This window comes from Capricornis sumatraensis, chromosome X (genome assembly GCF_032405125.1).
Source record: "Capricornis sumatraensis isolate serow.1 chromosome X, serow.2, whole genome shotgun sequence".
In the NCBI taxonomy this organism is placed as follows: Eukaryota; Metazoa; Chordata; class Mammalia; order Artiodactyla; family Bovidae; genus Capricornis; species Capricornis sumatraensis.
This window is the reverse complement of record NC_091092.1, coordinates 121,308,467-121,326,364: the sequence shown is the minus strand read 5'-3', so window position 1 is coordinate 121,326,364 and position 17,898 is coordinate 121,308,467. Positions and strand designations below refer to the sequence as shown.

Here is a 17,898-nt window from a genome sequence, read left to right as displayed (position 1 = left end):
ATGCTTATGACCACCAACAGGTCAAAAGGACTTCTTGGGCTTTGGAATTGAATATATGAAATTTGAATTGTCCCTCTCTTTGGCCAAGTACGTGTGATTTCTCACAACTTTCCCTGTACTGTGTCCTCTTATAGGATGGTTCCAATCTCACTGCAGGTCAGAGGGCCTATGCACCCGAGCAGCTGCAGAAGCAGGACAATTTAAGCATTGATACCCAGTACTACCTGGCCCAGCAGATCCACCCAGTCGTGGCTCGAATATGTGAGCCAATAGATGGAATTGATGCTATCCTCATTGCATCGTGGTTAGGTAAGTGTCCCGAGCTCCCTTATTTCAGCACCCGGTGATAGCAGACCATACGGTCCTCCCTTACCTGTCAGGAGCCTTGTTTAGAGGCACAGTACCACATTGAGCACTTCTTCATTTGCAGTTGGGCATTTGTTTTTGTCATTGTTTGGTTAACGTCTATCTCCCCTCCTAGACTGTCGACCCCACAGACTTGCTACCTATGTAGGCAGATGCCTGCTCCCATGCCTGCACTCAGCAGATGCTGAGGGGATAGAGAGGAGGCAAAAGAAAGGATAGGAGAAGGTTTTAGGCATCTCCTAGTCTCTGAGCTTACTTCATTGTCAGTTTAATCAGTGAATTTTCCTTAATAAGATTTATTGTATCTTGATTATTGTTTCCTCTTGTCTCAGACTCTAAATGTGTTTTCGCATGGAGTGAGAATGTACAACTTTTAACATTAAGGCATTTAACTTGTATTTGATTCCCTTTGAATATCCTGCTCTTGCTTTTTAAAATTTTTCTAAGACTGGACTCATATCTTCTAGGAATTCGTTGAAACCTAATTTCTCATCATCTCTGGAGGGTCCATCCATCCCTGACAGCTCATTCTTTCTTTGACTTTTTGCCAGGTCATCAGATTGTCATCTCTTGCTTGGAAATGTATTTCATAACCAGCCCTGATCATATTTCTAGATGACCAGCATATTGAGAGTTACGTTGCTTTAAGGTCTCTGCTCACTATGCCGTTGTACACAACGATGAATATTTTTAGAATAACTGCCTATTAAAGTCCCTGGCTAGCTCCTCACTATCTGTAAGTCCAGTTGCCACTGACATCTTACAGTGTGTGACTTGGGCAGTTATAGATTGATTTTTCTTGCTGCAACCTTTATTTCTAGCTCAACTTATTTTGTCTTCTGAATATGGCATTCCTTAATCTGTCCCTGCTTCATGGAAAATTCTCCCCCTCCTCTCATTGAAATGTCTGGCTTAAGACACAGGCTTTGGCATCATAGGGACCTGGGTTCAAACTCTGGTTCTGTTGTTCATGAACTCTGGCTTTCGCAAACCTCTGAAGCTTGGGGTCAGCCTTGGTCTCTGGCGTCATAAACTAGAGTTGTCCTGAAGGAGCCATTAGAGATGCACTTGAGATGCTCTGCCCAGGCCTGGGCAGGGTTAGTGCCTAATCTTGACCACGCCCCAGTCACTGTCAGGCCTGTGCAGAAATATGTCCAGACTCCTCTAGTCCATCAGATTTGCATGCAGTTATCTCTTGGTGTGCGTTTGTAGACTGAGATTGGACAGATGAATCATCAAATCACATACTTTCCACACTGCTCTTGTTGAATGTGTTTCTGGGCTCCTCCCCCCCCAGCATGCCCCCTTCCCCCCCACACCTCCTTCTCTCCATTCTCCCATCAGTGTCTGCTCTGGAAGTGGAAACTCATTTTTGACATTTGCCTAAGCAAAACATAATTAGGAAGATAAAATTCTGCTACCAAAATCATCATATAATGTATTCTCAAAGTTGAGTTGTATTTGATGATGTTTATAAATCCTCAGCTGGGAGGAGGGAGCGTAAGTGCACAATATTTTTGAGCTTCCTTCTGTTTTTTTTTCCTCTCCTCTGCCTTGAGTGCTTACTCTATCAGAAATTGTAATAAGTCCTTTGCATATGTTATCTCATTTAATCCTTTCAGTAACCCCATGAGGCTATGTTGTATCTCCTCCATTTTACAGAGAAGAAAGCTGAGGCTTAGAGAGGTAACTAACTTGGTCTTGTCACATTGCTAGTAAGCGGCTGACTGTGCTTAGACTGGGAGTCAGCTCTGTGACTCCAAAGCTTGTGCTTGTACCACCACCACTTCTTACCTGTGGGAGGCTGTGACCCACGCCCTCAACCAGGAGTGTCATAGTGTTGATGCGAAGACCTGGGAGCTTCATCCTCTTCATGCTTCCTCTTCTCCCCACTGATAAACCCCTGCACAAAGCATTTGTTTTTTTAGAGTAGATCTTCCTGGCTTTAGTTTGGATCATCAAGAACCTGGTCCAGAGGCTAACCATTGCCCTTTCGTTCCTTAGTACTGAATTTTCTGGTGGCCTAGAGCTGAGGAGAGGTAGATGAAACAGGCCTCATCTCTCAACTGATATTTAACAGATAAGGGTGGAGCCTTGTATTTCAGCAGAAGAGCCCTAGGTGGTAGATCGTAGTTGGTAGACAGGCTGATGCCCACTTGGATATCTCAAGACTGGCTGTACAAGGAGCAGACCAGACTGATTTTGTTAGTTCCAGGGTTGTATTTAAGATCCTTTTCATATCCATTAAATTGCAGGCACATAGTAGCTGCTTAGAGACAAACTTTCTCATCATTGTGGCTGTCTTAGAATCCAGTTTTCATGTATTATTTTCAAAGCTGGTAGGCTGGGGAGCTTCATCTTCAGAGCGTTCTTGGTGTTACTTAGCACCCTCAGTCTACCTAGAGGACCATGTGACCGTGTGCACATCGCCCCTCTCCTACCTCCATCGTCTGAAAGCTCCTCTTTCTGGGTAGCTGCTTAGGGCTGCTGAAGGGCCTGTGTCTCTCACCCTGAAGGAGCTGTGGCTGCTCCCCTTTTTATCTTTTTCTCATCTTTATCTTCTGCTACTTGACAGCAGTTTTTATGTCAAAGACATGTGAAGTTGTCATCATTGTGCAGTCTGCCTCCTCGCACCGCAGCCCCGGCATCACCAGCAGTATCCACATACCTATCTACATTTGTAGTAAATCTCCCAGTCTTTTATCTTTACTACTTTGCTCATAGGAGGGTCCACGGTAATGAAGTGCAGAACAGCAAGTGCCAGTCACCATGAAGATGTGTAGAAAATGTGGAAGCTGGCTGGGCAGATCTGCGTAAGCATCTGCCCCCTGCCCTTTTCAGGAGCTGCATTTTGATCTGCATCCTTTGTTCCTCCACCCCAAGGGAAAATTAGGGTGGCTGTTCTTCACTAGGGGATTCGAGGCCCCTGTTATCAGTTCTCACTTAGCCTGTGGTTTTAGAGGAGGAGGGAGGAGATAGGGAAGTGGTGGGAAAGAAGGGGAGTGTTAGGGGGTGCCTGGTTTCTAAGAGGTGCAAGCTGTAGGCACAAAATTACTATAATTTGTTTTTAAAGTTCTAAATCTGTTTTCTTTATATTAAAAAAAACTGCAGTGAGTGAACTGACACTGTTAAATGAGTTGAAGTCTGCAAATGTACACATAAAATATAAGCCCTCCAACTGTCTAATCACAGACATAAAATAATTCTCTTGCTTTTAATGTAGTTTTTATCTTTGGCTAATGAAATGTATTACAGTGTTGAAACTTCAGTGAAGTTTGCTACTTTGTCCTTTTAGCTAGTATAAAGAAATCAGGAATAATGGCATAATTTCATTTAGGAAAATTATTAAGTTCATGATTTTTTTATTTTTAAGACTCCTTTGTGGAGAGCAACTATATTTTTCAACTACCTCTTTTTCTGTTGCTTTTATACTGCTTTCCTTGAAATGAAAGGCACGCATCAAGTGTTGGTTTTATCCTGTGGCTTCACTTTGGAAATTCTCTGACTATTTCTCCCTGTCAGAATACCTCCTGAAGTCTGTCTGGTGGCATGTTGCATGGCCAGGTGTTCCATATAGGAAGGTCGTTTCAGTGAAAGGGAGAGAGGATAGTCTATTAAATGAGTGAATGAATAAGTCTGTTGAATTGAAAGAATAATTTGTTCTCCCTAATAACTAATGGTCCTCATTATCCCACGGTAAAATGTGTATCATTTTTCTGAAACCCATGCAAGATTATTGCTATTGGGCTTAAATAAAGCTAAATTTTACTCTTTTCCATCTGTGAATAGAAAAAAATATAGTATTACTCTTCTTATACAATAGCCCTATGGGAAACATGGCCACTAAAACTTGGAACTCTTAGCTTTTGTTCTCTAGACTATAGGTTTTTTTCTCTCTTGTTCTAATGAAAGCTCTCTATATTCTGTGGATGAAATATTCACAGTATGCTCCAACATCCAAATAGTCTTCTGTACCTAGCAAAACAGGCTGGGAATGAGAATATTCTAAAGTTCATTCTTGAATTTCATCTTTTAATAAATTTATATTTAATGCATGACAATACTTAAAATTATATAATATCTTTACTCTGATGAGGAATGATTTTGTACAATAACTTTCAGGTCCATTTCTTCATGGTCAGTTATAAAATTTCAGGCATTTGGCTATCAGGGCTGTTTTTTCATTGGTTCTGAGAAGTTACTGATGTTTGAAGAACATGAGAACTTACAATTTAATCTCTGAAAGTAGTGCTTAAAACAAGGCAACATGCTTAAGCCACTGTGTTCCTGAGTTAAACTGGAAAGTAAAAACCCCTCTTTTTATAAAATGGCCATGCCACCTTACAGAAGGTGGTTTCTGTCAATACACAGAGTTGAGTGGCATTTTCTAAGAAATGAAATGCCACCGCAGGCTGTGCCATGTATGGGTGTGCCTTTGGTAGACCCGGAGAGATATACATACAAAGGTGGTGGTGGGAGTGGGATGATACCACCAGCAGGTGCCTCCGGCATTGCTTTCTTGATCAATGAAGACTTTGCCTTTTTTCATGATTAAGCTCTGAGAAGAATGTACATACATGACCATCATTTCCAAACCTTAGATATTTAATATGACATAATTTATAATAAAATTTAAAACAAAAGATTACACCAAATGCAATGTAGGATAGTAAGTCTTCTCAGCAGATAAGAACCCCCTCTTCCAGGCTGGGTGCCAATCCAAGCATGTCACTGAATGGCTCATGCTCCTGGCTTTCTTATGCATCCATGGAACAGGTGAATGTTGAAGACCTGAGTAATGGGTGCTGTGAAGGGTACAGAGTTGAGCTGGCTGAGGCTCTTCAATTATAGCCCAGCCTGTTGAGTCAATTTCCCTCTTGTGGGAAAATCTAGGGCCAGCACAAGTACATATCCCAAAAGAGGCAAAATAAAATTTTCAGTGTTTTGGAAGAAGCAGAGCCCACTTCTAGCTGGGGCCACCCAGGAAGAGTTTATGAAAGTGGAGATATTTGAGCACTGTGGGTTTGCACTGTGCGTGTGGAGTTGGGAGTGGCTATCTGTGTGACTGTGCTTCCAGCACAGTGATGAGCAGCAGAGCCCTGACTTCCAGGCCATCCCAGCTGCTCTTCAGGGCACATGAGGGAGTTCACAGAGTCTCACAAAGGGTATTCGTTGCACTGCATTGCACCTCAGTCTTTACAAGGTGAGCTTGTCCCTGTGACCTGGGTTCACCGTGCCAGGGGCCTGCAGTGGCACTGTTTACCTGACTCAGGCATACCTCTAAGAACTTAGAGCTCCACCAGAGCATGCTGAGAGGAATTGCTAGGAGTAGTGATTTCTTACTCTGACTTTGTAAGGCTTGGAGTTTCCAAAGGAAAATGGAGATTTCTCAAATTATTAAGTTTGATCCATTTTAAGAAATTTAACTCATTGAGGAGTAATTGGCAAATATAATTGTATGTATTTAAAGTATACAGTGTGATGACTAGAGACATGTTTACATTGTAGAATGTTTACCAAGATCAAGATAATTAACATAATCATCACCTCACCCTTCTGTGGGGCAGGGGTAGTGTGGTGAGAATGCTTAAGATCTACTTGCAGCAACTTTTAAGTATGTGATACTGTATTATTAATTATAGATCAAGATTTTAAAGATCACCGTATTAAACATACTAAAATGATGCCAAGATTGTGTAGCCTATAGAAAAATGGATAAGATGTAATGAAGTGAAAAAGAGCTGAGTACAGCATTGTGCACAGATACTTAAACTGTGTAAAATGTATACATAATGGATAATTCAGAAAAGTGTAAAGATGATGAGTTTTAGGTTCCTCCTTTGTTGAAAAAATATAAATATTCTTATAACTAAAATAAGACAGTTTTTATAAAATCAGATGGGAATAGCTTTGAAACATGTGTATTATCATATGTGAAATAGATCGCCAGTCCAGGTTTGATGCATGAGACAGGGTGCTCAGGGCTGGTGCTCTGGGATGACCCTGAGGGATGGGATGGGGAGGGAGGTGGGTGGGGGGTTCAGGATGGGCAACACTTGTATACCCGTGGCTGATTCAAGTCAATGTATGGCAAAAACCACTACAATATTGTAAAATAATTAGCCTCCAACTAAAATAAATTAATTAATTTTAAAAAATCAGATGGAAAAAATGGTTAAGCAGTTACTAACTCACTTGTAAAAAGGTGGGTGTTTAGGAACCTGTAGCCTGACTCTGCACATCACCCCCCACCCCATATCTACCAACATAGATGGAAAGAAGAGGATTTTGCTGTAAGAGAAGCGAAATCTTTTCTTGGTCTGTTCCTTTGTGTTATTTTCCAAATATTTTTTCAGCATAAAGTTACTGTGTTTTCTCACATCTCAAAATAGGAAAGAAGGTACTTGCAAGTTTTTTTCTTGCTTAGAGGTACAGGTCTCATTAAGTTAAAATTCACGTTCAGGGCTATCATCAAGGGCATTAAAAACAATCCTGTCTAGCAGGATTTTTTTCTCCATCGTGATTGTGGGAGTTATCTTTTGCAAGACAGTAAAACTCTTGGGAGTTTACTTAACCCAAAGGTTTGAATATTATTTCTTTTAAAATACTCAGACATTTCTCATTTATCTTATAGAGAGGTTTGTTGTTGCTGTGAAAAGCAGATTCAGTTGCTTGCCACTTGTATAGTCAATTGTTTATCATTCAGTTGGATCTGTAGTATTTAAAATTTTTTTATTATAAAAAAATTGCAAACGTGTAATAGTAAAGAGAACTGTGTAAGGAGCTCCCATTTGCTCACCACCCAGCTACAACCATTCTGCAGCCGTGGCCAACCTTCCTCCTCTTCACCTCCTCTGATGATTTTGAAGTGAACTCTAGACGTTGTATCATTTTATCTATAAATATTGGTACTTCATTTTGCATTTCTGAAAGGTAAGGTTCCCCCCTTTTAGCATAAATGTAACATTATCACTATGGGGAAAAAACCCCCATAATTCCTTTTTTCATCACATATCCAATAAATGTATTTCCCCAATCGTACTGTGAATGCATTTTTCCTTTAAAATGAAGCTCCTTCTTTGAACTGGAATCCAGTCAGAGTCCAAATGATAGTTAATCTTCTCTATCCCTGTTTTGTTTTTTGACCCTTCCAATTTATTTGTTAGAGAAACCGGCAATTTTTGTCCTATGGAATGTCCCTTATTCTGGAGTTTGCTGATTGCATCCTAGAGATAGCTTTTAACACATTCCTCTGTCCTCTCTGTTTCTTGTAAAATGGTAACTAGATCTAAAGACTTGCCCATATTTCAGTTCAGCTTAAATTTTTGCTAATCCAACTTCCTAGGTGATGGTCTGTACATTTGTGAGGAGATTCATAATGTCTGATTGGAATCTAACACATTTTGAAACAAACTCAGAGATATAGCATGAGAGATACTTAGTATTCAGTTTTCCTACCTTTTTCAGTGTGTAAATTTTCTTTTTTTAAAGTTGAAATATAGTTGATGTACAGTGTTATTTAGTTTTAGATGTACTGTGTAGTGATTTGAGATTTGTATACATTATGAGATGATCATCACAGTAAATCTAATAATCCTCTGTCCCCATACAAAGTTATTGCAGTGTTATTGACCATACTCCTTATGTTATATATTATGTCCAACTCCCTCTCCCTTTTGACAGTCAGCTGTTTGCTTTCTGTATCTGTGAGTTTATTTTCATTTTGTTTTACTTTTTAGAGTCCACATTTATTGTTATCCTGTGGCATTCATCTTTCTCTATCTTATTTCACTTGGCATAGTACCCTCTAGATCCATCCATGTGTCACGAATGCAAAATTTCAGTTTTTAGTGACTGAGTAATATTCCTGTGTGTGTCACATCTTCATCCATTCATCTATTGATGGGTCCTTAGATTGCTTCTGTATCATGACTATTATAAATAATGCTTCAGTGAGCATTTGAGTCATGTATCTTTTTGAGTTAGTGTTTTTTTCCCCTGATAAATACCAGATGCTAAATTGCTAGATCGTATGACAGTTCTATTTTTAATTTTTTTGAGAAACCACAATACTGTGTTCCATAGTAGTTGTAATAATGTATAATCCCATCAACAGTGCGCAGGGTTCCCTTCACACTACATCCTTGGTAATACTAGTTATTTGTTGTCTTTTTAATAATAGCCATTCTGACAGGTGTGAGGTGATAGCTCACTGTGGTTTTGATTTGCATTTCCCTGATGATTAGTGATGTTGAGCATCTTTTCATGTACCTGTTGGCCATCTGTTTGTCTTCTTTGGAGAAATGTCTGTTCATGTTCTCTGCCCATTTTTAAAATTAGGGTTTGGTTTTTTTTTTTTGGTGTTGAGTTGTATGAGCTTTCTGTATATTGAATATTAACTCCTTATCAGATATATTATTTGCAGATATTTTCTCCCATTCAAGTGGGCTGCCTTTTCTTTTGTGGATAGTTTCCTTGTCTGTGCAAAAGCTTTTTAATTTGATGTGACCCTGTTTGTTTAATTTTGCTTTTGTTTCCCTTGCCTAAGATATAGCCAAAAAAATACTGCTAAGACCAATGTCAAAGATGGTACTCCTTAGTTTTTTCCTAGGAATTCTATTATTCAAGTCTTATATTTATAAAGTCTTTAATCCATTTTGAATTTATTTTTGTGTATGGTAAGAGAAATAAATATGAATTTCTTACATAACATGCATATAGAAACGTTCACAAGAACCTAACTGAACAGCTTGATGGATTTTCCCAAAGTAAACACATACCAGTGTAGTCAGTCCTGAGCACAAGAAATAATATATTATTGTATCCTCAGAAGCCCCTCCTATTTCCTTCTAGAGATTATCCTCCATGCCCCAACAGAAAATTACTATCATGACTTAGAACATCATAGATGAGGTTTTCTTATATTTCAGTGCTGCATAAATTATGTCTTTACTCTTAATGTGTGACTACTTTCGTTCAGTCTGTGAAATGGGTCCATGTGGTCGTACTTTATTTCTGTCTACTATGAATATCTCACACTGTGTGACTACCTCCCAATGGATTCTTTCCACTCTGGGTGGTTATCAGTATTAGGCATTCTTGTACATCTCTTCTGTTGAAAAATTATATGTATTTCTGTTGGGTCTATACTTAGGAGCAGATTGGCTTGGTCATAGCGGGCATATATGTTCAGTGTTAGTAGATGTTACCAGTTATCTAACATGGTCCTACTAATTTAGAGCTGCTACTAGCAGCATTTGAGTGCCTGACATTCTTAGCAGTACTTGGTGTTTTCCTCTCTTCTTCATTTCATGTTGTGGCATAATGTTATGGTTTTAATTTGTGTTTCTTTGATGACTAATACAGTTGAGCACCGGTTGTCATGTTTATTGGCCATTTGAATATTTCCTTTTGTAAGAGGTCAGTTAAGTCTTTTTCTACTTTACTGTTGAGTAGTCTTTTTCTTACTGATTTGCAGGCATTCCTTATATGTTCTAAATGAGTTCTTTGGTAATATATGTTGCAAACGTTTTTTATTTGGAGTACTTTCTTCTAAAGGATAATTTACATACCATGCATATCACACAGTCAGTGTATCAAAACACAGAATATTTCGATTGCCTAGAGAGTCCCCTTGTACTGCTCAGTCCATACCCTCCCTCTCACAAAAGGAGCCACTCATCTGATTTTTATAACCATATGTTAGTTTTGCCTGTTATAGAATTTTGCATAAGTGATCTCCTCTGGTATATGCTTTTTGTGTTCAACTTTTTTCACTTAGCATATTTTTGAGATTCATACATCTTGTTGCCTTTATCACTATTGTCTTTTTCATTGCCAAGCAGTATTCCATGGTATATGCTGCTACTGCTGCTAAGTCGCTTCAGTCGTGTCTGACTCTGTGCGATCCCAGAGACGGCAGCCCACCAGGCTCCCCCGTCCCTGGGATTCTCCAGGCAAGAACACTGGAGTGGGTTGCCATTTCCTTCTCCAGTGCATGAAAGTGAAAAGTGAAAGTGAAGCCGCTCAGTCTGTCCAACTCTTCGCTACCCCATGGACTGCAGCCTACCAGGCTCCTCTGTCCATGGGATTCTCCAGGCAAGAGTACTGGAGTGAGGTGCCATTGCCGTCTCCAATGGTATATGCTACCAGTTTGATATTCATTCTCCTGTTGATGGACCTCAGATTGTTTCCAATTTATGATTATTATGAATAAAGATGCTATGAACATTCTTATATAGGGCTTTTTATGGATGTAAGCATTCACCTTTTAAAAGTTCATTTAAGTACTTTTTTCTTTAATCATACTAAATTTTCAGTTTGTTTATTGTTCTCTAGGAAGTCCACATATACGAAGGCATGGATTCATGGAAAAGATTCATTTCCTAGAAAAAAATTTTAGAAAAAAAAATTCACATTAGGATTTCATTAATTAGCTTCCCTAGTATTTTAAGTGATTTGTTTAAGGTATACTTGTGAATACCAGTTATTCTACTCATTTGTAATTTTATTCATATGGATTTTTCCTGCTTCCCTATAGTTGTATGAACATACGTAATTGACTACTGTTGTTATATGCAGTTGCATTAGTAAAGACCTTGTCTTTTGGAAGATGATTATTTAGTCAAATATATCAGCCTCCAAACCTAACACCCTGAATTTGGAGCATTTTAAATACTCCTTGAGAATGGGGACAAGTGAACATTCTGAAAACAGATAAATAGTTTACAATTGTTAGAAAATACAATGGTAGAAAAAATAATCCTGTTCTATATGTTGCATTGGAGGTATGTCTGATAAGAATGGGGCAATCTTAAGTAAAAAAATCACTCCTGAACTCATCCTGTCCAATGCTCATGATGTTACTTTCTATAAATACTCTTGAAATATGAGAGCTTTGATCCTGTTGCCAAAATAATGTGAGATCCTATAAATTTTCTAATTATAAATGACAGTATTTTAATTTCATTCCACTGTGCCTCTGTCCTGTCTCGTCATTGTCGCCCTCCCCCACACCCCCACTCCAGCCCAAGAAAAATGGTGTGACTGGATCACTACAAGTCACAGGGTTGAGTTAAAGCACACATTATTTCCATGACTGCTCTTCCCCCACATAACTGGTGCCAAGCCCAAGTAGGCTGCTCCTTCGTTTATTCTGTGCCGGACCAAATGGTTAAAGTTATCTGTCAAAAGCTAGTCTAGTAGAACTTCTTTTTCTCAACTGGGACATAAAGTCTGTTTCTTTCAGACAGTTTGGGAAAGCTCTGCATAGAAGAGATAAGGAACTTGAAATTGAGTTTTATATCTCTTGGTTGCTCAAAGACTACTGTGATTACTTACTGTCTAGTGTGCACTTTAATATTGATTATACAGTGTATATGCATGTATGGAAACTGTGATCATAAAGAGTTTGCTTTAATGTCATTTCTGACAATAGTGTTTCATTTTGGAAGGACAGTAATTACAAATGGAGTTCTATGTAGCAGTTATATTTTAAACTTTTTAAAATTCCGAATCTACCTCTAGGTGGCAGCACTAGACACTTTTTCCCTGTTTCATTTCAGGCTTAACGATTTATGGTATAAGTAGTAAAACTTTTTTTAAGTTTCCTGAAACTTTGAAATAAGCTGTTTATCGCCAGTTTTGTGCAGATTTGGAAAAATTAACTTCTGTGTTGAATAAGTTTGGGGTTTAAACGTGAATTTTAACCTTAAAAAAGGATTCTAGCAGTAAAGATCCATATTTTTAACATGACTACTTAATATGTTTTCTTAAAAAGATTTAACTTAACCCTCTGTGATTTGCCAGTTGAACTTAAAATTGTCCTTCCAAGAAAATCACTTCTTTGTGATATTTTTATATTCAAGTAACTTGTACAAGTATTGTTATATACCTAATATTTTAAGGTTATTACAATGTCTTCTCCCTATTTTATATTGAAAAAAAATATGCCATTTTGACTTATGGCCAGTAGTGCTGAGATGAAGTCCCTTTTCTTGAAAAAAAGTCAGCTTGTGAATAAATCTGAAGTAATTAGCTGGGCCAGTTGGTTTTGTGATTGCCCTGGGTAGATAAGGGTGGCTTGTGGGAATGGACATTTAAAGTAGATGTTTCATAAGGCCTGGTAATTTTTATAACTCTCAGTCACTTTTTGGGCTTTTGTCCATAAGTAGCAGGACAATCCATGTCCAGTTGTGGTGTGTTCAGCGGGCAGGCTGCCTCAGGTACACTCAGTGGATATGGCTAGTAGGGAGGCCTATAAAAGCTTTCGTTGCTTCCTGGTTGCAGCCCAACCAGTTTTGTCTGTGTGCAAACCCAGCTTTGTTTTGTTCCTTGATATTTAGGTTGTGAAAGAAGCTTGTCTTTTAGAAAACCCTTGCTTATTTTTTTCCATACTCTCTGAAGAGTATTGGCCTGGGAAATTGATGGAGTAATCATACCATCAGAGAAAAACTGGAGCTGCTTTCTCATAATCCCGAATAAAGCAAGACATGTGAATACAGTTGGATTCACAACTAGAGGTTCAGGAATTTGCAGCAGTTACCCTTCACTGCAGAGAAGAAATGGCACCATTCACAGGCGTGGGCCTGGTTTCTCTCACTCCATTCCTCTCTCTGTCCTTGTCTTTAAAGGAGAGGATATATATTCCCCCACACTTCACTAACTTGCTGTTTCTCTTAAGCTGTAGGTAACTTGTAAGATAAAAATGTATAGTGAGCCTTGGGGTCACGTGGCTAGTGAGCCATGTGTTCTATGTTACAGTAATTTATATCACTAACCAAGAACAGGTTTTCAATTTGTTTTGAATGTATAGTCTTTGTTTTTATTATACACTATCATGTTGGGAAATACTCACTTTAATTACTACAAAGAGCAGCTATTAACTTGGCTGCAACATGAACGTGTGTTTCATGTATTTTTCCAAATGTGTAATTTTGAATGAATATTAAATGATGGATAAATAATGTTCACCTACTATTTTATTTTTTCATTCATGTGGCATTTATTGAGTGCTTTTTACATGATTGGCATCATTGAAAACAATTTGTCCTCTAATGTCTGATTTAAACTTTAAAAGTGCATAGTAGCTCCATTTTGCAGGTGAGAAAACCAATACTCAAGAATCTTTTCACTTTTTCTTTTTTAATCACAAAGCTATGCATTTCTTTCCAACTCTGTCTGCCAGCCACCTCCCCAGTGGGTTTTTTTTTTTTCCTTTTCATTCTTTTTTCAGCACCTTTCCACTGGCAGAGTCAACCCTAAGTCTTTTATGATTATGAGATGTCACTTGACAGTTGACCAGCTAGGATTTAGAATCTTGTCACTAAATTCTAAATATATCTGTTAGATTATCTAACTATGCAAGCTGTTGATAGAGATAAAACAATTTTTAGATATTTTTAGTATTTGAACTTTTATGCTCAGTGACTTTTACATTACTTATTTATGTTTATACTAAAATAAATATGATAGCTTTATTTATATTTCTAACCAAAAAATACCTAGAATTCTTAGGGATTGCTAAGGAATACTTTCAAGAAAATAAGGTATAGAGTGGAATAATTATCTTTAAGTATAAATTCATATAGTAGATTTTGACATATATGCTTTAGTCAACGATAAGTTAAGTTTGTTGGCCTTAAAAATCTTTCCTTTTCTCAAATAGCTTGGGGAAACAAGATAGTGTAAACTATGCATCAGTTGATTTCTTGTGTTGTTTTGATTGAAATATAGAAGGTATATTTGGCTTCAGGATTGTCCTGGGGCATTTTGGCCTACAGAATTTGCAGATCATTGTTTTTACACGTATTTTAAATTTCTGAATTCAGAACAGTAAAACCATGTTGCGTTTTGACAGATGCTGCTACTGAATTTTAACCACTGAATTAGATAGCAAACCTCCATGCTGTTAGCTACTGAGCCAAGATGGAATTGACCACCGCATTGAAATCAGGGTTAGCAGTTGTGTCTGCACTTGAAGGAGTTGTAATAGCAGTGAACTTGTTTTCCTTAACGGGATTTTTATTCCCTGTTTTCAGTTTTAATGGTAATACTTTGATTTTGGAGATATTAATAGTGCATTTTGGGGGAGATTTTCACTGTAACTTTAAGAAATGGTAAAACCATCCTATAGAAGTAGTAGTTTCCAAATGCAAATGTCCAGTAGCCTGTTTCCGCATTGTTTTGATGCAGTTTGTTTTGTTTATAATTTCCTTAAAAAAAAAGTCATTTGTCTTGGTGATGTGAGCCTCTATCTTGAGTTCAAATGGTTGTGTATGTATTTCATGAATTTGAAACAACTCTTCTGATTTCTTTGTAGTATTTTTAGGAGAAGGGAATTCCAATAATTGTACCTTTCTGAATTTATTTTTTCTTTGACATTAATAGGACTTGACCCCACCCAATTTAGAGTTCATCATTATCATAAAGATGAAGAGAATGATGCTTTACTTGGTGGCCCAGCACACCTCACGGATGAAGAGAAATACAAGGACTGTGAAAGGTTCAAATGCCCATGCCCTACATGTGGAACCGAGAATATTTATGATAGTGTCTTCGATGGTTCGGTTAGTTGTTTTTGTTTCTTTTGTGAGTGAACTAGTATAAAGTCCTCTTTCTCTCCACTGTATGTGTAAAAAGGAAAAATGTTTTTATGTGTTTAAAGAATTTTGGCATCATATGAATTCTGCCTTCACAACTTAACGTTATTTCTGCTTAAAACCTCTTAATACAGTGTACTTGAATATTTGTTTTTGGCTTCCTAGAATGCTTGGCCTTGGTTTTTTAAATGGAATCTCCTAAAAATTCTAAATTATCTTAAAGTATTTTTATGGTAATTCCTTAATTAGTAACCTGTATTTCTCCACTCCCAGCCCAATTTATTAAGACTTAGAGCAATATTTTCCTTTATCTTAAATCAAGTTAATGGGAACTAAGTGTTTCTGGAAAGTTTTTGTGTATCTTTACACATCCCACTTGCCTCCTTTTTGACAAAGTTACTCTGATGATCTTTTCTGCTGTCTTTGCATATCAGGCATTAAAAAAGTCACAAGCAGACATTTCTCAAGAAGTACTGCCAAGAAATGTATCATTGACCTTGGATCAGAACTTGAAACTTGGCCAATCTACTTGATTCCCCTGCAGTGTTATACATGTACTAGCCATTGGCAAATGAGTAGGCAGCAGAACCATGTAAAACCTTGAAACTGAAAGAAAATACATCCTTTATCTAAATTAAAAGTAATTATTTTAAGTTAATTTGGACAAACAGCAGATGTTTTGCATTTTTTTGAATCAAAACAAAGCAGTCTTTGGAAGCAAGTGCAAGGAAGAGGCAGACACAGATCAGCAATACTTGCTAAATCCTTGAGTTTTGCTTCATTACAGCTGTAAATAAGATAGTTAATTGCATGGAGGCTTGACGACTTGCAGATGGGCTAACTGTGGAAGAGCCGATGTCAAGCTCTAAAATCTCTTCCACCTGGAATTGCTTAGTGTGGCGGGGTAGGGTTATGTACCAGATTGGAGCAGGAAACCAAGATGTTTTAAGTATCAAGAAGGAAAACAAATGCTCCAGAAACCCCAACAGTTTTCCTGTATATTACATTTGCTTTGTCTTTGTTTAAAAAAAAACAAAACGTTTTCTCCAACTACTAATAATTCATTCTTTCAAATTTGTTCTCCTCTTCTCTCTCCCCTCCCCCAAATACATTTCATTTGTAGGGGACGGGGTTACAGAAATTTTAGATTTGCTAAGCTAATGATGTGATCATTTTGTAGTGTAACAATTTTTAGGCTTTATTCTTAAAAATTAAGTTGGCAGTACTAAGCAAACTATTGTCATTAATATTCTTGCATTGTCTTCAAGTTTGGAATGAATAAATACAAATTTAAATTTTTGCTCACTATCTCTAAGAAGGATGTTATTTCCAGTAACTTGACTTCACTGGTATTTTCAGAGCGGAGACTACTTTATCCATGGAGTCTGCCATGTATTGAATGTAAAAAAAGTGATTGCAGGGTTTTCCCTTCAGTTTTCTTCTCCATTATCATGGTGACAAGAGTGGAAGCTATGTGTGACTGAGGGGATCTTTGAGTGGAAAGTGGTTGAGAAAATAAAGTTAAAAACTAAACAATAAAATGAATTAAGAATATTGTACAGCAGGACAGCATGTAAGTTTTTAAGCACAGAAACCTTTCATAATCTTTTGTTTGTCTGTCTTAACTTCTGTAGGGAACTGATATGGAGCCCAGCTTGTATCGTTGCAGTAACATCAATTGTAAGGCTTCTCCTCTGACCTTTATGGTACAGCTGAGCAACAAATTGATCATGGACATTAGACGTTGCATTAAAAAATACTATGAAGTAAGTATCTACCATGAGTTTCTTACATATGCAATGTACTTAGATTTAATACTTGTTTTTAAATGGTTTTTTGTATTATTGGGTTTTTTCCGAAACTGCGAATTTCAAAAAGATGAAGGAAAATGATTTCATTTTTCTATTGGGGATTTTCATCTCATTTTATTTCTAGAAATGAAGCTTTTGCTTTTAAGAAAAAATGAGAATATAATCAGGAAGAGGTTTAGTTTCTTGCTACCTAAATAAAATGAAGTTATATGGTCACTCAGATCTTTGGGCAGAGGAGGAAAAGTCAATATTAACCTTTCTTTGCCAGCCAGAACTGTAGCATCATGTATGGTGATTTTTAATAAACTGCCAACTAGCTAACACTTTGTGTTTATGTGGTAATCTAAACCATTTCATAGCTTAATTTTCCAAGGAAATCAGAATAAACGTCTTTTAAATTTAAATGCAGTTTGTCTGTCATTTTAAAAGAGAATGTCTAATTTTTATAAACATATAGTAAAAATTCCAAAAGAGTGAGTGAGCTGTCTGCATTATAAAGAAGCCTTCTTTGAAAGTTTTGGTTTTGTTTTTAACACATTTCATATGAATGAGTTTTTTCTCTTAAAAAGTTAAAATTTTAAAAAAACCCCACATTTCCTATTTGATTTTTCTTAGTGTTTCAATTATGTCACTTGTCATCTAAAACATTTTCTATTACTTTGAAACCTCACTGTAACTTATGTAAAGAGGCTATACTGGCAAGGCATTTCCAAAAAATGCTCAGGTTCTATTAGGTAAGACTCTTGACTTTGATCAGTATCATTTTATAATTTCTACTATATGTTACTTAACATACAACGTAGCATTTTCTTCTTTAAAATCTAACTCATTAAATGAAAATCAAGTATTAGATCATTAGGATGAAGAGTGAAAAGTATTGTGATTTTTAGAGTAGAATAATTTATATTTGTCAAGGAAAAAAACCCAAGTAGGATTGTCTGAAGATATTTTTAAAATAGTAATTATGACTACACTTTGGGAAGTCTGAAATATTTTAGTGAATAATCCTGTGCTGCACTTAATGAACATTGGATGGGAATAAAGGTTATCTGTGGGTTCACATTCCGCAGTAGATGAAATGTTCAGCACGTGAAATGTTAGGCCTTTATTTAGCATAAAGA

At 37.1% G+C, this 17,898-nt stretch overlaps 1 protein-coding gene across 3 annotated transcripts in view; it reads left to right on the top strand.

Moving 5' to 3' along the window:
• POLA1 (DNA polymerase alpha 1, catalytic subunit) overlaps nucleotides 1–17,898 on the top strand; it is a 290,997-nt gene that overhangs the window by 127,745 nt on the left and 145,354 nt on the right. For all 3 annotated transcript variants that reach the window (XM_068962031.1, XM_068962032.1, XM_068962030.1), the window contains 3 exons: nucleotides 135–309; nucleotides 14,755–14,933; nucleotides 16,601–16,732. In XM_068962031.1, coding sequence (XP_068818132.1) covers nucleotides 135–309; nucleotides 14,755–14,933; nucleotides 16,601–16,732 — 486 coding nt within the window. The remainder of the gene's footprint in view (nucleotides 1–134; nucleotides 310–14,754; nucleotides 14,934–16,600; nucleotides 16,733–17,898) is intronic.